Source organism: Diaphorina citri, unplaced genomic scaffold (assembly GCF_000475195.1).
Source record: "Diaphorina citri unplaced genomic scaffold, Diaci psyllid genome assembly version 1.1 scaffold156, whole genome shotgun sequence".
Taxonomy (NCBI): Eukaryota; Metazoa; Arthropoda; class Insecta; order Hemiptera; family Psyllidae; genus Diaphorina; species Diaphorina citri.
Genome location: NW_007377593.1, coordinates 114,523 through 138,898, shown reverse-complemented (window position 1 = coordinate 138,898; position 24,376 = coordinate 114,523). Strand labels below are relative to the sequence as shown.

At 39.5% G+C, this 24,376-nt stretch overlaps 1 protein-coding gene across 1 annotated transcript in view; it reads right to left on the bottom strand.

Moving 5' to 3' along the window:
• Positions 1 to 24,376, bottom strand: part of LOC103505206 (small G protein signaling modulator 2) — an 85,694-nt gene that overhangs the window by 38,349 nt on the left and 22,969 nt on the right. Inside the window, exons 14-26 of the mRNA XM_026820544.1 lie at positions 23,794 to 23,889; positions 22,719 to 22,786; positions 21,512 to 21,682; positions 21,095 to 21,223; positions 19,475 to 19,625; positions 18,463 to 18,769; positions 17,837 to 18,085; positions 16,481 to 16,610; positions 15,074 to 15,232; positions 14,169 to 14,390; positions 13,416 to 13,519; positions 1,588 to 1,712; positions 379 to 561 (exon numbers count right to left, since the gene is read on the bottom strand). Coding sequence (XP_026676345.1) covers positions 379 to 561; positions 1,588 to 1,712; positions 13,416 to 13,519; positions 14,169 to 14,390; positions 15,074 to 15,232; positions 16,481 to 16,610; positions 17,837 to 18,085; positions 18,463 to 18,769; positions 19,475 to 19,625; positions 21,095 to 21,223; positions 21,512 to 21,682; positions 22,719 to 22,786; positions 23,794 to 23,889 — 2,094 coding nt within the window. The remainder of the gene's footprint in view (positions 1 to 378; positions 562 to 1,587; positions 1,713 to 13,415; positions 13,520 to 14,168; positions 14,391 to 15,073; positions 15,233 to 16,480; positions 16,611 to 17,836; positions 18,086 to 18,462; positions 18,770 to 19,474; positions 19,626 to 21,094; positions 21,224 to 21,511; positions 21,683 to 22,718; positions 22,787 to 23,793; positions 23,890 to 24,376) is intronic.

The following is a 24,376-nucleotide window of genomic DNA, read 5'->3' as shown; positions in this document are numbered from 1 at the left end:
CAGCCTCGTGAGGAAAATGAGTAGCTATGACATATAAATGCGCATAGCGACCGGTGCCAGCATGGTAGGTAAACATTGGATTTTTTACAATGCTGCAGTGAGCACCAAAGTTGTGACATAATAACACAAAGAAACTGCATTTACATAAAATACAAATAGAGTTAAGACCCGTTCCGACTTGTCGTGAGTTTCATCCGATTTTTTTCCGAATGTCCTGTAGGCAATGTAATTTAAATGAGAGTGTTCCCACGACACGATTTTTTTCCGAACGACAAAAATGTCCTTGTAGGCAAAGTAAGTTAAATGTACGGGCCTTTACGTTTACAATGCAAACTGCGAAGCTTTTTCTATGGAACGCAAGCGAGACGGTAGTCTTACCTCATGTTGGCAAAGTGGTTATCCATAACTCCGCCCGTGGTGGGAAAATTAGCAGCCATTCTATCCATGAGACAGCAGAAACAGGAGTAGGTGAGAGATTCATCATCCAGAATAACCAGGATGGGGGCTACTAGATCGCACATCCCTTGCATGTAACCCACATCTAGATGTTCCCACACATAACTGTAAAGGAAAACGTGGTTCACACCCATATTTATAAACAAAATGCTGGCTCTTAAGTTCGTGCTAAGCATAGTCTCAAGGCATTTGATTGGTCAATTTTGACTTGAGACTGATCTAAGAACGATCATTCTTGTTCATAAATACGAGTGTCAGTGTAGAAAGAACACACTTAGAAATCGGCCCCTCAGAAGACATAATTGGAAGGAACCAGCCGTTCCGAGGAAGAACCTTCTCTTCTTCTTCTCCTTTTCCCGTGTACAGACGGGGTCAGCGTTTTTCGTCAGCCTCTCAATCAGCCCTAGGTAGGGTGATTGCTTTGGGCTGATATTTGGTTTTGGCTACAAAAATTTTACGAGTGGATGCCCTTCGCAATCAACCTTTGCTATTTCTTTAACAAGGGAAATTTCAGGCTGGTAATGCTGGTATCCTCCCTGTTTAAAGTTCCCCAGCCAGATAATTTGGTCTACTCCTTTCTGAAAGACCCACAGTCGTTCCGAGGACGAATTCTATCTGTTCAGGATAAAATCTGCCCCGGGTGGGAATCGAATCCGCGGCCTAGAGCTTACAAGGCAGACGCAGCCAAAGTATAGTGCATATTATTGTGCAAAAGTAAACTTACGTGCACATTATATTCCTCAGTTTGTCCAAATTTTCCGGGGTAAAGTAATGATAATTCCTATCACATCGCAATACATCCTTGTCTATACGATGTAAATTGAGACCAAACGATTCTAATAACTCCGTCTGAAATAACACAACAGAATAGAATAAAACTTTAAGAGGTTTGATAGAGGGCACTTTAACTGCTAAGGTCTTATCGTCCCGAAATCGAAGAGAGAAGAAAGACAGGATAGGAGACAGCCAGCCGTTCCGAGAATTTCTGAAAGACCCACAGTCGTTCCGAGGACGAATTCTATCTGTTCAGAATAAAATCTGCCCCGGGCGGGAATCGAATCCGCGGCCTAGAGCTTACAAGGCAGACGCAGCCAAAGTATAGTGCATATTATTGTGCAAAAGTAAACTTACGTGCACATTATATTCCTCAGTTTGTCCAAATTCTCCGGGGTAAAGTAATGATAATTCCTATCACACCGCAATACATCTTTGTCTATACGATGTAAATTCAGACCAAACGATTCTAATAACTCCGTCTGAAATAACACAACAGAATAAAACTTTAAGAGGTTTGACAGAGGGCACTTTAACTGCTAAGGTCTTATCGTCCCGAAATCGAAGAGAGAAGAAAGACAGGATAGGAGACAGCCAGCCGTTCCGAGAAAAGCAAACCTATGAAAATGATTTTTTTCTACATATAATTCTTTGTCTCTATCATTTTCATAGGACTAGTTTTTCAGGCGACTACGTGGTACTAAAAGTCACGTGACCTTAGAGAGGGACATTTTTTTAGACTGAAATTAGACTGAAAAAAATTCTCTTCGCTGTAAAATAAAAATACACTTTTTCAAATTCAGGCAGGCTCATTTTAGAAAAGGGGCCCCTAGGATACAGGTAAAACAAATTTACATAACGAGCAACCAACCGAAAGTAATTCTACCTAAGTAAACGAAAAATTAAAATACAATATATACATTAAAACCTGGATAATTATTGGAGATTTGAACGCTAGGTCGCGGGTTTGATTATCGCCCAGAGCGAACTTTATCCTAAGCAGACAAGGTTTGTTCTCGGAACGTCAGACTTTCTCCTATCTTGTCGTCCTCACGATTTCGGGACGATGAGACCACCATCGTTATAGTTCCCTCTGTCAGTATAATGGAACAAAACTTGTTCCAAGCTGAGAGTCTATACCTACTACTTAGATCTAACTTTAGGAAAAAAGTTCCTAATTTCTTTGCCTTCCACTATCTTGAAAATAACAATGAAATATGAAAAAATGAAATAAATCAAGAATACTTATGTACATAATAAGAAGAAGTTATGGTCCCTAAAAGTACAGAAGTACTTACAGGGATGATGAAGAATATGTTAAGAATATTGTAAAAGAAATGTTGATAAACAGGGTCTGAAACAAAAAGAAAATAAAATAAATATCAAAATGAGTTTTCATAGCGAATATCTTCCTAGTGACCCAGCTTCTAGATGGGAAATCGTAGAGAACTTGAGAATAAAGTTAGAACTTGAAGGTCCATTCTGTGATTCTCTCTGTATTTCTTTCTTGATTTTGTCCAAACAAGAAAGTTGGGTTAGTTAGAAAGTTCTAAAAAGTTTTGCTTGACATTTTTTATTGGGTTCTATTTCGTATCATTTTAATTTGTTCTTTAGTTTGAGGAAGGTATTACACGAGAAATTTGGTTACAAATACAATTATTTCATTACCTATATTTGATCGGTTACATTTGATGCTATGCTGAATTTCTTAAGTACCTAATGTTGATAAACAGGGTCTGAAACAAAAAGAAAATAAAATAAATATCAAAATGAGTTTTCATAGCGAATATCTTCCTAGTGACCCAAGGGAACCAAAAAACAGAACCCCCAAGAAACAAAATTGGTTGCTTTGGGCTGCCATTTGGTTTTGGCTACAAATTTTACGAGTGGATGCCCTTCGCGCACTCAACCTTTGCTATTTCTTTAGCAAGGGAAATTCAGGCTGGTATGCTCCCTGTGTAACGTCCGCCAGCCAGTCCAAAACAAAAAGAAAGTAAAAACAGTACATTCATGTAAATAAAGGAACTTTTGGTACACACTGTACGTCCGTAGGTAGGTTCTGAAAATACGCATGACTTCTCTTTGTACTTTATATTCTCGTTACATAACTATAGTGTATCCAGATCAATGTGGCAGCAAAAAAAAATAGGCATTGTTGCCAAACATGTCACATGTGCAATGGTAGAGAATCTTTAAAAGGGGAAGGAAATAATTTATTTTCTGTTACTTTATTCTACTTGATTTACTTTTGGAGAAAAAAAAAAATCATTTACTTAGAGTGCAATTAACATTATCTGTTCAGGATAAAATCCGCCCCGTGCGGGAATCGAACCCGCGGCCTAGCGCTCACAAGGTAGACGCACCACCAACCAAGCTAACTGGGCTGGCCAGGGTAGTAGAAAGCCAGCCGATCATTTACTTAGAGTGCAACTAACATTATCTGTTCAGGATAAAATCCGACCCGGGCAGGAATCGAACCCGCGGCCTAGCGCTCACAAGGTAGACGCACCACCAACCAAGCTAACTGGGCTGGCCAGGGTAGTAGAAAGCCAGCCGTTCCGAGAAAAATAGGTAGGTAGGTACATATATAAAATAGGGTACCTAAACCTTACCTCATCCCCTGTTCCGCCGATCGTCGATCCGATCGTGTAAACGCGGTTTAAATTTTTTTGACCTCAAGGACATGCTGCCTCCTAGCGGGAAAATGAAGAACTCTTTAAAACAGTGTTGCCAAAGCTCAAAGGAACCCCCGAGTACCCCTTGATTTTGAGAGGCGTTCAGGGGGCCGTTCTATGACTATGACCTATAAAATTTGTAAATGGTTAGTACCTATTTTGTCACTAATTTTCACCATTAATTTTGTGATTATTCACCTCATGTGGACGTATTTGTTAGTACGGTAGACCGAAACGGATTTTTTCGACCGCCAAACTGGCTTCACTTTTTTCATTTTTTCACCAGTTCCGCGTTATCCACCGTATTTCAAACTCCTTGAATCAACTTGGCAACATCGCAGTTAATTTTTTGATAAATATTTTTTTTTCGTCAGTCACGAGTTGTATGTCGAGGAGTGAGGTGTACTTGAACTTTTTCCTGATTTTTTTCAGTACACGAACATTTTCAACCAATTTTCTGACTATAGTGATCTTTTCCAGTGTTTCCTTTTATTTTTTTATCATTAGGTTAAGTTTTAATTTAAATAAATTTAGTTAGACATCATCCCAGTGGATTTTTTATTCTCTAGCGATTAAAGGTAAGTAAGGAATAACTTTTGGGAGTAATTTTTGAACACTAATTCAAATTTAGCCCTCTATCAAAAAAAAGTAATTCTTCTATAAAAGTGATTTCGCCATCTAATTAATCGGGTTTCTTTAATATACAAAGTTGACTTCATGAATGGACTTCATGGAATAAAAAAATCAATCTTCTAATATAAAAGTGATTTCCCAAAGTGATTCCGTCTTCTAATCAAAAATCGGGATTCTCTAACATACTTAATTGACTTCATGGAATAAAAAAAATCAATCCTCCCATATTAAAAGTGATTTCTCAGTGATTCCGTCTCAAGTCGCCTCTGGTTTCGGCGCGTTGACTATGGCGACCAGTGTTCACAATGTGCTCGTCCTGTGCGCACATTTGTCGCTGTGGTCGGCCGGCCTGCATGGGACTGTGAAATTTATTTGAGAGGATGTTTACACTTCCCCTGAACTTCGCTTTTGAGAGTTTTTTATTTTATCAGTGTTGCTATCAGTTGCAGTGATTGTGTGTGTTTGAGTTGTGTTTCAGCTCCCTAGGAGATTTTGTAAAGCTATCAACTCTGCATTTTAAAAGAGAGAGTTTATTACAAATAAACCTTTACCTCAATTGCAACAATGTAAGGATTTCCTACAATGTTGGCACACTCTAATAAATATTAATAAAAAAAAAGGATTTCCTACAATCTGATTGGTTCCTTCATTTTGGGTTGATGACTCATTGCTGTCACATTGATCTGGATGAACTATACTTTACCTATCAAGTCACATTTTATATCTAAGTAAACAAATTCCCTCAAATATGAATTTTGAGTTTGTTTACCTATTCGACCGAAATAGTAGTCAACTTGCTATCATTTCCTGTTTGTTTTCTACCTACTGCCAGCCTAGGTAGCTTAGAGAGTGCGTCTGCCTTGTAAGCGCTGGTCGCGGGTTCGATTCCCGCCCGGGACGAACTTTATCCTAAACAAACAAGGTTCGTTCTCGGCTTCTCGGAACGGCGAGCTTTGTTTGTTTGTTTGTTTGGTGGAATTAAAGGTAGGGACTTTTGTAAAGATAGTAGAGGGTCCGCCCATTTGTGTAAGTAAATAACTATTTTTATTATTATTATTTTTATTTTTATTTTTTTTTTTTTTTTTTGTAAAATTCAGTTAGGTATGCATGGATGTCATTGGAAAGCCAGTGTTGAACTGTTGAGCTCTATCGGTTTTATACCACTTAAGTAGGTACTAGACCCTAATGGCTTTACCCTCCTTACAAGTAGTAACTTGAAAGTGGACAAATCAAGTCCCTCCATTCAGTCAATATCACTTTTTGGCTGTAGTTGACTGAATGAAGTGAGGTCTGATTCATAAGTTGACAGTTTTGTAATTTACTTAAGTATTTATTGTTAATCTAGAATAGTGTCATTTCTGGTAGTGTTTTCTGGTCAAGTAGTTATCAAAACGGTACTTGTGCAGGAGTCACGTCCATGGAATACTTATTGATACCAAAGGAACGAGCACAAACGAGCAGTGACCAGTGTTATTATAGGGTTAGGTTAAATGCAAGAAGGAGTTTTCACAATTAGAGCAGTGATTAGTGTTATTATAGGGTTAGGTTAAATACAAAAAGGAGCTTTTCTTTTCCATGGACATGACTTCTGCATAATTACCACAAAAACTTCAGCACATCAAGGGTTTTTGAGACATTTGGAGAAAACTGGTTGATTTAGGTCTTGGGCCCACACAGCCTGTAAGAACCCGACAGTAAGTAGCAGTAAGTAACATAAAGGTTTTTACTCTATTTTCCTTCTCAGTGTTGAAACCTATTAGACTTTCAATGCCCTATGGGAGCCCTTTTTCTAAGCAAGGCTTAGGGCCAAATTTTAAACTCGGATTATCATTTAATGTTGGACAATTAGTTTGACTAACTAAGACAGGAACTGAAAGTAGTTTTAAAAAAAAATTCTTAAAACCTCTCCGAACACTCTAAGCCTAACCGCCCCTAAAAGGTAATCCGGTTTTAAAATTCGACCCTTTAGTGAACCACTATTGGCTGGGACCACAATCTGAGGTCATGTGATTTCTCAGAAGTAACAATCACTTGTAATATGGGATGGTAGACCCCAGCCTTATAATGGACTTTGATTTCACTGTTTTGACTTGGTATTGTACCTTAAAATTCTCTTGATATTTATTTGAGATAAAAATGCATTTGAATTGATGAACTAAGAAGAAAAAAAAAGTCAAATGCTTCAGAGTCCTTTTTGCCCATCTGCTAACCCTTTGCTAAACAGAAATATAGAGATAGATAGTGTAGATAGAAGAGATAAAGGATGCAAGATCTCAATCAATTCACCAAATAGGTTCCCTCACACTGTTACCTACTCACGATTGGGAACAAGTGGTGCACTCAGCTGGGAGAACACTTGAAAAATTACTTGCAAATGGCATTGTTTAAAACTTTCAACATTGAATACAGTTTTCTTCGGAGGTAACTTTGTGATCCTTAAGACATCTTTACTGACATTGCTTCAGTGAAAATAGAGAGTGTGCAGACGAGATAGAACATTACTTAAGCTTTTGAGCTTAAATAATGGAAAACTTGATGCTTGAATAGAAGTTAAAGGGAAACAGAGAGGAGAGGAGACTGCTGAAATATTCAGCAGACATAAAGTTCGATTTTTATTTTTGAGAATGAAACTTTAAGAAGAAAATAATAGAAGAAAGCTGATAGCTCCAACTTTTGAAACAAACTTGGGTAAGTTTTACGTACATCTGAGTACTTGCCTATCTATCATGATTTATCTTTCTTTCGTTTCTGTGCTTTAAGTAAATAAGTGTAAGTGCTTCATTTCTTTTTGTCAGTAGGTAATTGAGAGGCTACAATTACTTGTTCTCCATTTGTTGAGGTGGTTTTATTCTTATACCTACCTAGTTAGGATGAGGTGGGGTTTGTCAAAATCCAAGCTAAAATTCTTCTGTTGAATTAATACTTGTAAGTAGGTATATCTATCACTTTAGATTTAAGAGCAACCCCCCCCCTCTAAAAAGCGCCCTGTACACACATATAGATATACATATGCCTTCATCTTAAACTGAACTGTAGTGACAGCACTTTTTTTTACCCAATACTTTCTGTGTTACGTTACAAATAGGTACTTCATCAGAAAATTGCCCAGAAATGGCACAAAGAAACGTTTGTTCATAAAATTTTTCCTTGTTGAAAACATGTGTTGTTGGATTCTACCTTGAGATGAACGAATCAAATCAATTCACGTGACACTTGTATTGACTGAATGGAGGGACTTGATTTGTCCACTTTCAAGTTACTACTTGTAAGGAGGGTAAAGCCATTAGGGTCTAGTACCTACTTAAGTGGTATAAAACCGATAGAGCTCAACAGTTCAACACTGGCTTTCCAATGACATCCATGCATACCTAACTGAATTTTACAAAAAAAAAAAAAAAAAAATAAAAATAAAAATAATAATAATAAAAATAGTTATTTACTTACACAAATGGGCGGACCCTCTACTATCTTTTTCTTACAAAAGTCCCTACCTTTAATTCCACCAAACAAACAAACAAACAAAGCTCGCCGTTCCGAGAAGCCGAGAACGAACCTTGTTTGTTTAGGATAAAGTTCGTCCCGGGCGGGAATCGAACCCGCGACCAGCGCTTACAAGGCAGACGCACTCTCTAAGCTACCTAGGCTGGCAGTAGGTAGAAAACAAACAGGAAATGATAGCAAGTTGACTACTATTTCGGTCGAATAGGTAAACAAACTCAAAATTCATATTTGAGGGAATTTGTTTACTTAGATATAAAATGTGACTTGATAGGTAAAGTATAGTTCATCCAGATCAATGTGACAGCAATGAGTCATCAACCCAAAATGAAGGAACCAATCAGATTGTAGGAAATCCTTTTTTTTTATTAATATTTATTAGAGTGTGCCAACATTGTAGGAAATCCTTACATTGTTGCAATTGAGGTAAAGGTTTATTTGTAATAAACTCTCTCTTTTAAAATGCAGAGTTAGCTCTAAGTTCAGAGGTTGGATTCCAGAACAGGTAAGGTGGATATCGCCTTACCTGACTTTGTTTCACTGTCGGAGGAAGCACTAATTATTCGTTTTTAAAACGTAAAAATACAGGTATAGGTAAATGGTAAGTTGGGCTAAAAACAGAGCAAAGAGCATAGCACATAAAGCATAGACCATCGAGCATGTAAAGCAGGGGTTCCCAAACTTTCACAAGCCACGGACCACTTTTGAATTTCATGATTTCTCGCGGACCATCTAGCATCCCCCCCCCGAAGATATCATGAAATTCAAATTTTCAGAAATTTGGATCGACTGCACAACAGGCGAATTTTTACTGATTTTTAAAATACGAAAAAACTTCGATTTCTATTTATTAAAAATAAAACACATTATTTTAATTTTTAAAATACGTGGCGTAAATGGTTAGCGCGTTGCTCATCAAGCCATACATCCTTGGTTCGAATCCCAGTTGGACCTTTTTTTTATCACTATTTTTTTTCGACATACTGCATTTTTTAAATACATTATAGCTAAAAACTTATTTATTTTATTTTTAAACAAAAGGTTGACTCGCGGACCACCTGAAACCTTCTCACGGACCACCAGTGGTCCGCGGACCATAGTTTGGGAATCCCTGATGTAAAGGGAAGTGACGAATTCAAACCACATAGAACTGAGAGCAAAAAGCTCTACCTATGCTCTTTGCTCTCCCTATGCTCTTTGCTCTCTGTTTTTAGCTTTAGGCCCGTTGCACATAGGAAACGTAGTCGCACGACTTTTAGAAGCAAACCTCGATGAATTCAAACCACATAGAACTGAGAGCAAAAAGCTCTCCCTATGCTCTTTGCTCTCTGTTTTTAGCTTTAGGCCCGTTGCACATAGGAAACGTAGTCGCACGACTTTTAGAAGCAAACCTGTATTTTAAGCCTAATCTCGGCAAACTTGGAATTAAGTACTTGAAATTTAAAATAGGCACTTAAAACTTAAAAGATTTTAATTCCTTTTTATTAAATCTAAATTTAGTTGTTTGTCAGCATTTTTTTTTTTACTAATCGGATTTGAAACCTCTCCTGGCGGCGATTTCTCTTGGATTTTTGTCTGAAATAATTAGCTAGGGTACATAATTTTTCCCCCGGGAATTTTCTTCAAAAAGTGATCAACTGGAATACGTATCTATTTGTCTGGGGGACTTTTCTGTTTCCAATTGGATTTGGCCCGATAACTTTTCGTTTTGGTCCATTATCCCGTGTTTCTCTTAGACCGTCCCCTCCTAATATAAACGTGATCCTCACTTACATAAGTAATTTCGTCTAACAAGTAATTTTCTCTGAATACAAAAGTAATTTGTCATTTATTCTAGTATAAAAGTGATTTTTTTTCTAATTCAAATTTTGCCCTCTATAAAAAAAGTAATTCTTATATAGAAGTGATTTCGCCATCTAATTAATCGGGTTTCTTTAATACACAAAGTTGACTTCATGAATTGACTTCATGAATTGACTTCATGGAATAAAAAAATCAATCTTCTAATATAAAAGTGATTTCCCAAAAGTGATTCCGTCATCTGATCAAAAATCGGGATTCTCTAACATACTTAATTGACTTCATGGAATAAAAAAAATCAATCCTCTAATATTAAAAGTGATTTCTCAGTGATTCCGTCTCAAGTCGCCTCTGGTTTTGGCGCGTTGACTATGGCGACCAGTGTTCTCGGGTTTCTTTAATACACAAAGTTGACTTCATGAACGGACTTCATGGAATAAAAAAATCAATCTTCTAATATAAAAGTGATTTCCCAAAAGTGATTCCGTCATCTAATCAAAAATCGGGATTCTCTAACATACTTAATTGACTTCATGGAATAAAAAAAATCAATCCTCTCATATTAAAAGTGATTTCTCAGTGATTCCGTCTCAAGTCGCCTCTGGTTTTGGCGCGTTGACTATGGCGACCAGTGTTCATATTGTAAAAGAAAGTAATAATGAAAGATTAAACTCATTATTATTATTTCTCTCTCTAAACTTCCTCTCTCTTCTTCCTTAACTATCCAGGGTTTTAAAGTAGTAAAAATAAAATAAATATGCCTCCTAATGTACAAGTACGTAAGGTAACATATAAACCTAGTAGACATCACTAAATAACTATGAGGTACCTAAAACGTAAGTAATACATGGGTTGGGTTGTATTAAGTACGTATTTATAACTTTATATCTAGAATTGTTTTTTGATAATCGTGAAATATTTTTTTTTAAATAATTCAGATGAAAATAAGAATATAATATTTTTATCAAGACAATTACGATTAAAAGTTTTTAATTTGGTGAGCTTTCGATGTCACCCAGGACATCATCTTCAGACCAAGATAGATGTTGACTCTATCGCAGCAGGAGTAGACTTGGTCTAAAGATGATGTCCTGAGTGACATCGAAAGCTCACCAATTTAAAAACTTTTAATCGTAATTGTCTTGATAAAAATATTATATTCTTATTTTTATCTGAATTATTTTTCTATATCTAGAAGTAAGGGACTAATTAGATAGGTTTCTACAATACTTTGATATTACAATTGGTAAATAATATTTTGATATTAAATTGGTGAATACCTAAAAATTAAGGGCACGGTTAGCCTAGTGGTAACGCGCTTACCGTTTTGGCATACCGTTTTACCGCGCTGGACTTTTGGATCCGGAAGTCGGTGGTTCGAATCCAATTCAAGTCACAAAAATTATGGATCATTTCACTTAAATGCTTGTCACAAATATAGTTCCCCAATTATTACACCTAGAAGAATTTTATGACTTGACTTGGACCCGAACCACCAACCTCCCAGATCCAAAGTCCAACGCCTTAACCACTGCACCACTGAAGTTAGTTAATTGATTTATTTATTTCATTTACTTGTTTCATATTTTATTTATTCTTACATTTTTCACCTAGGTATCTATTTATTTAGATTTTAGATAGATGAAATTTACAAATGTCTGGAATTTTGACCATTAAGCCATTTTCCTAAAAATGAAAAATGTAAATCAATTATTTTAATTATTTCATTCACTTGTTTCGTATTTCATTTATTTTTACATTTCTTTTCACCTATTTATTTGTTGTCTATGAGGGTTTGCAATTGTAACACGAGATCCCGCGCTAGACTCAGCACAGCTTTGGCATCATGCCTTTCTGCCATTTCTGAAACAAAGACAACACATCCAGAATAAGCTACTTACCATTTAAGATTATTATATATATATAAAAGAAGAGGTTTGATAGAGGGAACTGTAACTGCCAAGGTCTTATCGTCCCGAAAGCGAAGAGAGACGGAAGACAGGATAGGAAAAAGCCAGCCGTTCCGAGAACGAACCTTATCCGTTAAGGATGAAATCCGCCCCGGGCGGACTAGCGCTTACAAGGCAGACTCGCTACCCTCCAAGCTAGACTGGCTCTAGCATATACTTACCATTGAAGAACTTGATGATATCAGTAAAGTCCATTGTATTGGCTAGAATAATGTCTCTATAGAGTTCCACCAGAGCCAGGGCTATGAATAGATTGAAATGAGTAGACGATACGTGTCTGGCGGACCAAATACTTTCCCACACTCGAAATACGTCATCGTACACCAACTCTGAAAGCAAAATGGCGAAAGATGTTTTTAAGTTACATTAAATAAACCACTATCGTCATTATTATTATTATTACCTTCAGGTGGGGGCTTGTTCTCCTCCTCCTCCATCTCCTCCCCTACCCCCTCATCCGGTGATTCAGATCTTGTAGTAGCCGAACTTCGCGAATCCTGATGAGACAGCGGTTTACCTGTTTCTTTCTCAACTGTTGCACTCACCACTTCAGGGATATTGTCTGGATTAGTTAAAAGGTGTTAAAATTGGTTCAGACTTCAGAGCTTCAGACCTATGCTGTGTGGGGTAATAGAGTGGATGACAGAGTGGTGTGGAAGCGTATTTGAGAAGATGTATTTCCCCACAGTTAGGTGTAAAATAATGAAATAAAAAAACCGTAACTGAATATACACAATTGACAATTCTCATGATTTTCAAATATTTACTCATATGAAAGAAGAAAAAATTTAAAAAAAAAAAATACACCGCAAAAATTTTTCAGTTACGTTATGTATTTCTCGAGATATGCACATTTTAACGCGAGCGAAAGACGTGGCAATACACCGCAAAAATTTTTCAGTTACGTTATGTATTTCTCGAGATATGCACATTTTAACGCGAGCGAAAGACGTGGCAACAGTGCATGACTAGCGTAACGTCACGCCATAGTGGGACGAGTACTGCGAGTTGCGAGTAGGTAATCAAGCGCGCCGGGAGGCGCGCGAACGTCAAGAGTTCGCAGCACCGCCCGATACCACCATACTAGTAGGAGCTCGGACTGAAGAAGAAGTCATTCGAAGGGCGGGGGAGGTGGTTGGAAACGTTGTGCGTTGGTTCCGAAATCCGCCCCGGGCGGGAATCGAACCCGCGACCTAGCGGTTACAAGGCAGACGCACTACCAACTAAGCTAACTAGGCTGGCCAAACTTTCTTTCAACGGGTTACTTCTGGTGTTCTCGTGTTGACCCAGCAGGCCTGCACCTAAATGGGAAGTATATTGTATCTCTTATCGCCCATCTGATGAGAAACAAACCTACTACAGGATGGGCACATTACAATAGTCCTAAAGAAAAATGGACGCGGCACACAAGGGATTAAAAAGAGACCGCCTTAACATAATAATAATAATAATAATAATAATAATAATAATAATACAGGATGGGCATGCTACGACACAGACCACACGAGTCCGATGTAGCAGGTGTTTCATCACAGTTGACGGACACTACGCGGTGGGCATGCTACGACACAGACCACACGAATCCAATGTAGCAGGTGTTTCATCTTACCGAATACACGCCTCCCTGTGAGCTGGCAGGGGAGATACAGTTAGATCTGTTTCCACCACATGTCTCCTCTCCCTCCATACATACGGTCAGCTGAGAAGGACCAGCTAAGAAACAAAAATCAACACAAATATCAAATCAGTAATTTTTTTTTTTTTTTTATTTCAATTTATTTATTTAACGGGTCAACCCAGTAATACAATATTACATCAACAAGAATACAAGAAAAAGAACAAATATAAAGACATAAAAACAAAAGTGAAAAATAGTAAACAGAAAACAACAGAAGTAAAAAATTATTGCACGCTGGAGGTCCCGGGTTCGATTTTCACCACCCAAAAAAAATCTTCAATACCTACCTACTTTGATTGCCAATGTTTCAACGAAATAAGGTAGAAACACACTACCCTCACGTCAGGTGATAGTAGTATGGCTGTCCTGAACGAAATTACCTACCTACAATATTATGGGAAAACTTTGAACTACATCTTTCTGAATCTCCATGAGCTCACGTGACGTGACGTGACGGTAGTGTGTTTCTACCTTTAGTTTTACTGCTAAATAAAAATGAAGGTTTAAATCCATAAAAAAAAATAATAATAATAATAAAAAAAAACACCTACAAGGGTGGTGAAACTTTTGTCAACAATCGAACCTTAAAATACACTAGCCACTAGCACTAGACAAAAAAAAAACAGGGGTTTCCAAACTTTTGTCCGTCCATTTACTTACCCCGTCACCCATCCATTTACTCACCCTGCTCGCCGTGACCGCTCATCGTGTCCGAAACGGAAGACATGTGTCCACTGTCCACACTTTGGTTGGACGTAATGCTAATCAGACAGGGTTTGATCAGGGGGCCGTACTCTTGCACATTGACGTCCGCACAACCATCCTCCTGGTTCACCTCATTTGGCGTGTCGTTTGCACCTGGGTTTTCGTCGTCTCCGTTCGTGGTGGCGGGGGAGTTTTGAGTTTCTGTAGAAATTGGACGAATGAATTAGGCCTGGTTTTTTTAAGAGGTTTGATAGAGGGAACTGCTAGGGTCTAATCATCCCAAAATCGAAGAGAGAAGGAAGACAGGATAGGAGAAAGCCAGCCGTTCCGAGAACGAACATTATCCCATCAGGATAAAATCAACGAATGAATTAGGCCTGGTTGTTTCAAGAGGTTTGATAGAGGGAACTGCTAGGGTCTAATCACCCCCAAATCGAAGAGAGAAGGAAGACAGGATAGGAGAAAGCCAGCCGTTCCGAGAACGAACATTATCCCATCAGGATAAAATCAAAGAGAGAAGGAAGACAGGATAGGAGAAAGCCAGCCGTTCCGAGAACAAACATTATCCCATCAGGATAAAATCCGCCCCGGGAATCGAGCCCAGTGGCCTAGCGCTTACAAGGCAGACGCACTACCAACTAAGCTAGCTAGGCTGGCTGAACCTTAACTTAATTTATGCCGACAACCTAGCGCTTACAAGGCAGACGCACTACCAACTAAGCTAACTAGGCTGGCCATTTCACTTCTTGGATTTGGCGTTCGGAATCGAACCCGCGGCCTAGCGCTTCAAGGCAGACGCACTACCAACGAAGCTAACTAGGCTGGCGAAAGATGTTTTTAAGTTACATTAACTAAACCACTATCGTCATTATTATTATTATTACCTTCAGGTGGGGGCTTGTTCTCCTCCTCCTCCATCTCCTCCCCTACCCCCTCATCCGGTGACTCCGACCGTGTGGTAGCCGAACTTCGCGAATCCTGATGAGACAGCGGTTTACCTGTTTCTTTCTCAACTGTTGCACTCACCACTTCAGGGATATTGTCTGCGCCACACATTTACCGACTGTCTAACAGACCTGGGTCTGACAAGTCTAGCACCCATATTTATAAACAAAATGCTGGCTCTTAAGTTCGTGCTAAGCATAGTCTCAAGGCATTTGATTGGTCAATTTTGACTTGAGACTGATCTAAGAACGATCATTCTTGTTCATAAATACGAGTGTCAGTGTAGAAAGAACACACTTAGAAATCGGCCCCTCAGAAGACATAATTGGAAGGAACCAGCCGTTCCGAGGAAGAACCTTCTCTTCTTCTTCTCCTTTTCCCGTGTACAGACGGGGTCAGCGTTTTTCGTCAGCCTCTCAATCAGCCCTAGGTAGGGTGATTGCTTTGGGCTGATATTTGGTTTTGGCTACAAAAATTTTACGAGTGGATGCCCTTCGCAATCAACCTTTGCTATTTCTTTAACAAGGGAAATTTCAGGCTGGTAATGCTGGTATCCTCCCTGTTTAAAGTTCCCCAGCCAGATAATTTGGTCTACTCCTTTCTGAAAGTATTCGTTAAAAGGTGTTAATTGATGTTATTGTCACAAATAAAATTAAAATAAAAATACATTCTTTGGAGAAAGAAAAAACCTGACATATCAGGTAGACCTGACAGGTACATCTGATCAGGTCCGCCTGTCTTGTATCTTTATTGTAGTTGTAGCGGCTTCAACTGTAGCCGAATGGTGGTGGCAGAATGAGGAAAAGATATCTTTTTTATCTGCCATAAACCGTTGTGATAATCTTCAACCATGTTTAATTGGCTCGTCCTGAATCGTAGTCAACCATTTATTTGATGTAAATAAATGAGGCCTGTTTAAACTGTTGGCATAATGGGACTTTTTAGTATTAGCCGACAGTATAAATAGGGTATATTAAAATATTGTCTGTGAAACAGAAGAATAGTGTATATTTTCGTATAGGACTAAAAGGTCCCTTTACTCCAGACTCCAGCAGTAATAAATACGATGCCGTTTCATTGTGTTATTATATCACAACTTTGGTGCTCACTGCAGCATTGTAGGATTTTCCAAATATCTCAATAATCCAGGACCCACGTTTACCTACCACGCTGGCATCAGTCGCTACTCGTTTTCCTCACGAAGCTGAGTGGGCCCCGCAACAGCCAGTCACGGAATCAATCATTTGCAAGATGCAAATTTTTTGACCCCGCCGGGAATCGAGCTCGGGTTTCCCGCATGCAAAGCAAGCGCAGTGACCACTTCGCCATGGGAGCTGAAAACTTACTTTGTACGTCCTCCGTAGTGAAAGGTTGCGGGTTCGAGTCCTGGTCATATTCCAGTGCATCTTGATATTCATCAACTACAGGAGGATCATCAGAATCGTCCGACAGAGAACTCACGTTATCCTCAAACACCTGCGAATAATGAAGGTAGATACACACTATCGTCACATCACGTCACGTCACATGAACTCATGGGGAGTCAGAAAGATGTAGTTCAAAGTTTTACCCATTATATTGTAGGTAATTTTGTTCAGGACAGGCACACTACTATCACGTCACGTGACTACCTTAAAGAATTCAATTCCTGTCAAAATTTTCGCAATAGACCTTATGCAATTATTTATGTAAGGTTTTCAAAACCAAGAGCACAAAATAATAATATAATAATAGTACTTATTTATACTGCTCGCATAGGACTGAAAAGTCCCTTTACTCCACCAGTAGGCTACTACTATTATTATGGTCAAATTCTCAAATTATATTGAGGATAAAATTCCATATCTCGGCTGGGATTGAACCCACGCCCTCCTGTTTACCAGTAAATAAATCGTGAGGACTTGTGCTTATTCTATAAAAGCAGAGAGAACCCTTTGAAAACTGCCAGGTAGCTGGGCTGCTTATAGTCCCACAGCTAGACATCTACTCTCTGTTTAACGTCCCATAGCCAGTTTATACGGAGTTCTCACGTTCAACTTTTTAGTCGTTCAACTCAGAGTTCTTCAACAAAAAGTTGAAAGTGGCATGAAAAATGACGTGTGAACCTTCCTTTCAACAAAACTGTTCAACTTTTTAGTCGTTCAACAAATATTAAACCACCTCTATAGCTTCACCTCGTTTAAAGTCGAGCAGGAACCATCGATAACAAAAATAGAAGTGAGTGTAGTCTCCATTCTGTTGCATCAACTCAAACATCTCAGCGTCCAGGATTTGAATCAGAGACCTGTCGAGAATAAGTCAAATCTGTAAGCAGGATAAATCTAAAGGTGTGTCCACACATAGTCGACCGGCCATGTCGACTGAACCGTCCACACTGCCTCGACAACATAAATTCAGCTCGTCGATCGACGGCCGGTCGACTATGTTTGGACACACCTTCAAGGCCATCAACACAACATTCTGATTCTGAACAACACAAAACACCTGTCTAATGTTTAACTCGCACAGTTATTTCTTTTTAAAATAATATTTCTTTGTATTTATTTAAGTAGTTACATAAAATACAAATAGTCAGCTCCCATGGCGTAGTGGTCACTGCACTCGCCTTGCACGCGGGAGACCCGGGTTCGATTCCCGGCGGGGTCAAGAAATTTCCTCAATTATTCTACCTCTTCTAGGACTAGGGTCGGAATGGTACTTACATCGTTGCTCAGATTATTATCCAGGGTCGGAATGGCCTGCGGCCCCGTGTCCGTGCCTGAGGTGGATTCGCTGGACAGTTTGGCCAAATTCATGGCCATGGTTTCCTTGTCCTTCTGACGTACGATGGCCTCCACGGCCAACCATTCGGACATGGTGGTCTCGTAGAGCTGTTTGGTCTCCCGGTCCTTATCCTGGCGCTCCTGACGAGTTGAGTGGAAGAGGTAGTGGCCCAGGAGGAATGGCCAAACCTGAGGGACAATAGAATTTGTCTGAATAGGGGTCGTTTGTCTGGCTAGGGGACTATAAACAGGGAGAATAATAGTTAACAATAACCAGCCTAGATGGCTGGCAGCTTTACAAAGGGTTCTTAATTAAAGAATAAGTACAAGTCCTTTCGATGGTTGACTGCGGTTTAGGACGACCCAATAAAACATGACAAGAGACCATTGCCCCGGTGTATGACAGACAATAAAAATATATTTTTTATTCTGCCATAATCATTCATCTACAGCTGAAGCTGCTACAACAACATGCCAACGCTGCCGGCTAATCAATAAGGTGTTTAAAAAAGACAAAGTCTTCGCGTTGAAAACTCACACTTCTCCTCGTTCAATCACCTACTCACCTCTTTTCTCAAGGCCGGGTCCACACCTCCATAGTACGCCAGCCGAAACAGCTCCGCCTGGTCACTAATAAACCCGTCTTCTTCTCGGACAAGCTGCCTCCACACTTCCCGAGTCACGCCCCCCTCTGCCCCGTCCCCCGGGATGATATCCATATGTACGAGGCCAGACAGATGCGTCCGCACGGTGCGCAAGTGGCGGCAGTACGCAAGCCAGCCGTAGAATGCGCGCGATATGATTTGGCGCTTCATGGTGTCGCATACCAGCTGGAGGGACGAGCCGCCCCCTCCGGCGCTATCGGTGAAATTCCTGCGAACAATAGAATAGAATAGACTAGACTAGAATAGAATAGAACACGAGTATACCTTGTTTATCCTACCCGAATGGGACTGAAAAGTCCCTAAACAAGGTCTCGCATATTTGATGGGTTAAAGAATAATCCATGTATCACGTATCAGTAACAATTCAATAGAAACAGTCTATTTTCGTGTCCGAGAAAGACAATAGTTATAGTTTTGCATTTTACTAGGGAAGTACATTACCTGTCCTTTGTGGGGTAGAATGAAACCCCCACAAAAAAACAAGTTTGAAGGGAAAGAAGGCCAAGCGTTCTGTGCCCTAAATCACCAAAGTATGGAAAAGTATCTTACAAGTGTAATAGCCAATGGAAAAGCAGAGATTTGAATTTGGACGAATCACATCGAAATATGGAATTGTACATACTTTTCCATACTTTGGTGATTTAGGGCACTGGTGAGATCAGAAAATTAAGGCCATTTCGAAAACAGACCTTGTCTCTTCAGTATAAACTCCGTCAGGGACAGGATAGAAGACAAAAAAAAACAGATCTCAAGTTTAAAAAAAAAATAAAAGCATGTAGAAAATCATTGAAATTCCTCCTGCCGTTTTCCGGTGTACTAAGGTTTTAATATTGTACAATGCTTAGTTATTACTATAGACCTTGCTTAATTAAAAAAAAAAAAAGATTAGGTACTTATTATGTACATAACTTACCCGGTTAGGACGTGTGGAGGTGGCGTGAGAGGGAGAGGAGAATGATCAATGGATATGCTCTTGTTGGAGGAGGTGGAGGAGGAGGAGGTGGATGCGAGATGGACACGGGATGAGCGGGATAGGGGACTCTGCCATAGCTCGTGACTGCCCACTGAAACACAAACAAAATAATAGTTGTGAAATAGGTAGTTATTTATTTCAATTTTCAAATCAAATCATGAATAGATCAGTTGCGCTTACTTGGGTGATGTTTCAAAGTCATAGAGCAGGAAAAATGAGGACCAACGGAATTTTTCTTTTTCTTCTACGACTTCTAGATACCGAGATAAATCGATTTAAAAAATACAGGTAAATCGTTAAGTTTGACGTCACGGCATACGCTCCCGTAGGCGATGACGTCACATCAAATGTGACAATTGCAACTCCTCCATTGTAAGTATTCCGTACATATTCTGTCTACATATGTAAATAAAGTCCTAATGAGAATAGAATAGAATATACCTAGCATATACCCGAGGACAACACCGTACTATACGGTACAATAATATCACCGGTGAACGGCAAATAAAAATTGAATTTTCGACCTTTTAAAGTTACTCTTTCGGAGTTTTGACCTCATGTTTGGATTTTTCACAACTTTTTACATAGGAATCAACCATTTATTTATAATTTTTACCCATTTGCAACTGCTCCATTCTTTGTGATAAAGCAGAGAGCTTCTTTGCAACTTTTGTTTTGCCTTTAATCTCCCATCTCCATTCGGCTACCACTGAAGCTGCTACAACAACTTTTGTGGCCATCACAGCATTACTAAGAACCTCCTTTACTATTAATTCTCATCTACTCGTATCATCAATCTTTTTACAGTGCTAATGCCGCCACTCATCGCTACTCGATTAAAGTAGCTAATCAATTGTCCTCATAAGTGCACACCGAAATCCAAGCACAGAGCCGAACAAAGTTCGACCCCGCCGGGAATCGAACCCGGGACCTAGTGCAAACCTAGTGTGATACCCGCTTCAAATCAAATCATGAATTCTTTGTGGTAAAGCAGAGAGCTTCTTCACAACTTTTGTTTTGCCTTTAATCTCCCATCTCCATTCGCCTACAATTGAAGCTGCTACAACAACAACGTTTGTGGCCATCACAGCATTACTAAGAGCCTCCTTTACTATTAATTCTCATCTACTCGTATCATCAATCTTTTTACAGTGCTAATGCCGCCACACATCGCTACCCGATTAAAGTAGCTAATCAATTGTCCTCATAAGTGCACCCCGAAATCCAAGCACAGAGCCGAACAAAGTTCGACCCCGCCGGGAATCGAACCCGGGACCTAGTGCAAACCTAGTGTGATACCCGCTTGGCCACGGAGGTTGCTCAATAAATCATGACATTACTTCGTAGATTCGTAGAAGAATAGAATAGAATATACCTTGTTTATACTACCAGCATAGGACTGAAAAGTCCCTTTACTCTCGCAGTCTAAACAAGGTCTTGTATATTTGATTGGTAATAACATTACATTTTATGGTAGAAGCACATCCTTTGGGGCTATTTGCTGTTTGCCCATAGATCTAAGCTTCGGAGTTGGCTTTTTGTGTATGAAATATTACTTACTTATGTCTTCACGTCGTTTCTTGCCTATGATTTGAAACACATAATCCACAGACTCCTCTTCCGCTATGGAAGGTTCTTCCTTCGACATTTGCAGGCGACTTTTTCGTCTCAGCTTCGGAAAAACTTTGCCTGAGGACAGAAAACAAGGACAGTCAGGAATTCAGCTTACATGTGGGAGTAGCCCGTTCTCCAAACAGGATAGGAACGCCAGCCGTTCCTAGAACGAACCTTATCTGTTTGGGATAAAATCCGCCTTTATTCTATTCATATTACCTTTTCCCCGTTGTGACCACAGGGGCGGATCCAGCTGTCCGTGGGGGAGTAGCCCGTTCTCCAAACAGGATAGGAACGCCAGCCGTTCCTAGAACGAACCTTATCTGTTTGGGATAAAATCCGCCTTTATTCTATTTATATTACCTTTTCCCCGTTGTGACCACAGGGGCGGATCCAGCTGTCCGTGAGGGAGTAGCCCGTTCTCCAAACAGGATAGGAACGCCAGGAGATGTCCCCCCTTGGGGAAGATAATCGGGGGTCGCTGAACCCCGTCCTGGCCTACCAGAACTATGGTACCTCCGTGTTCCCCTTCACCTAAAGACAGAGAGGTTGTTGACATTGAATTAGGTGGATGGACGAAGTGAACTCCAAGTTTTCAATAGATCAGTTGCGCTTACTTGGGTGATGTTTCAAAGCCATAGAGCAGGAAAAATGAGGACCAACGGAATTTTTCTTTTTCTTCTACGACTTCGAGATCCCGAGATAATTCGATTAAAAAAACACCGGTAAATCGTGAACTTTGACGTCACGGCATACGCTCCCGTAGGCGATGACGTCATAATTCATGACTCCCGCTTCGATTGTTTGTGCGCAAGCGTTTCTGCGCATTTTGACATTAAGTCTGACGTCACAACTCTTTGAACTTTTTAATTAAAACGAAATCTGACGTCACAACTCTTTGAAATTTTCATTAGAACGGCAATTAAAAATTGAATTTTCGACTTTTTAAGGTTACTTTTTCGGAGTTTTGACCTCAGATTTGGATTTTTCACAACTTTTTACGTAGGAATCGACTTTTTATTAATAATATTTTCGCAATTGCAACTCCTCCATTCGGCGAGTTTCAACGATAGTTAATTAAATAAGGAATACGTACGGCGCGAACGACCTACTGTCTGTAGTGTTAGTTTAGAAATGCACTACTATCACGTTACGTGACGTCAAGTGACGTGATAGTTAGTGTGGCTGTCCTCAACGAAATCACCTATGGGAAAACTTTGAACTACATCTTTCTGACTCCCCGAGACTTCACGTGACGTAATGGTAGTGTTTCTACCTTTACAACGTGTCTAGGGGTTTTCTTTGACGTCACCCATTTGATTTACACAGGCCAGTATTAATGTGAAAAGAGGAGACGGGGAAGGCCGAGGAAGAGGTGGAGAGACAACATCAAGGATTGGTTCACAAGTATAAAGTCCCAGCAAGAAGAAGGAGAAGAATGGACACAAACAGCGCAAGATAGACCGAGGTGGAGAAGGCCCATCAGAGCAGGTTTTGGACCTTCACGGCCTGTATAACCGGATAAGTAAGTAAGTATTAATGTGAGAAGGTGAGTAGATTGTCTACCTACTTTTCTGATGACAATGTACGTAGACCACCTCATCCAAGTTGACATTCATGGCGTAGTCCCAATACATGCTGAAATCAAAACAAACAGAGTAAGACTTTAAAAAGGTTATTCATTTAAATCTAACCTTAGAATCAAGGGTGCCGGGAGGCGTTCGAACGTCAAGAGTTCGCAACGCCAACCGGCCTATATTAACACGAAACAGGGTTTCATGGTTTTTCGGATTTTCACCTGAACTTTTCTCCCACTTTTCCCTTCAACTTTAAGCAAATAATAATGAACATAAATAACTCCTGTAACGTTACTAATTTAACAATTTTATTTAGACTTTGCAAAAATTATGGGGTTATTTTTATAGTTAAGTACAGATATTTATATCTTATTTTTGTTTTATTCTTTGAATGTTAAATACATTGTGTTAGTAAAAACAAAACGAAAACATATCCCATTGAACATTTAAAATTAAAGAACACTAACGATAATAAATAAATACCAAAAACTTAACCTCACACAGCCCAGGGACACACCAAAAACCAAAAGTTAAACGAAATTACGTCCAAAACATTCAATCAAAATTTACAAAACATGTAAAGTCCACATTTCGATTATCGGAATTCGTAGAGCCATTGTCCCGTAAAAAGCGGACAAAAACAGTCAACAGTTACGTTTCAGAGCCCAACACCTGATGTCTCACCTCATGCATGCGGATTATTTAAGGACAATAAATGAAAAATTCCATGATTTTAAGTAATGTTAATTGATATGATGTTCACTCATCTTAAAAAGAAAAGAAAAAATGTTGGTAGGTAAAAACAAAACAAAATTATACATAATTTATTTATACAGGGTGTCCACGAATTTATAGCCCTTTAAATTATAGGATAAGGAAAGGAAAAATTGACACCTGTGGAACACCCTGTATAACACAAAGATCAGTAAAACAGCTAAGTACCTATACCATTCAATAAAAAATAAAAAACATCCATCACATTCGAAGAAAAATGGAATGGGTCATAAATCCGTGGTACACCCTGTTTAGTCACAACACCCACTAGTTACAGCACAACACTCGACTTACAACACATGTGACTTGGTGCTGTATCTCCGAAACCTAGGAGGAGGGGTAGAGGCTCTCGTAGGACGTGGAGTTTCATCAGGCAAACTGACTCGCCGTCTGTCATTGATGGAAAAGTCATCAATTTATGAAAAAACCCTTCCACATTTGTCATGTCCTATTGATGTTTTGCCTGGACTTTAAAAACCCCTATGTCACTGTGATCCTTTTAATTCACGTGACGTGATAGTACTGTAGCTGTCCTTAACGAAATCACCTATGGGAAAACTTTGAACTACATCTTTCTGACTCCCCGAGACTTCACGTGACGTAATGGTAGTGTTTCTACCTTTACAACGTGTCTAGGGGTTTTCTTTGACGTCACCCATTTGATTTACACAGGCCAGTATTAATGTGAAAAGAGGAGACGGGGAAGGCCGAGGAAGAGGTGGAGAGACAACATCAAGGATTGGTTCACAAGTATAAAGTCCCAGCAAGAAGAAGGAGAAGAATGGACACAAACAGCGCAAGATAGACCGAGGTGGAGAAGGCCCATCAGAGCAGGTTTTGGACCTTCACGGCCTGTATAACCGGATAAGTAAGTAAG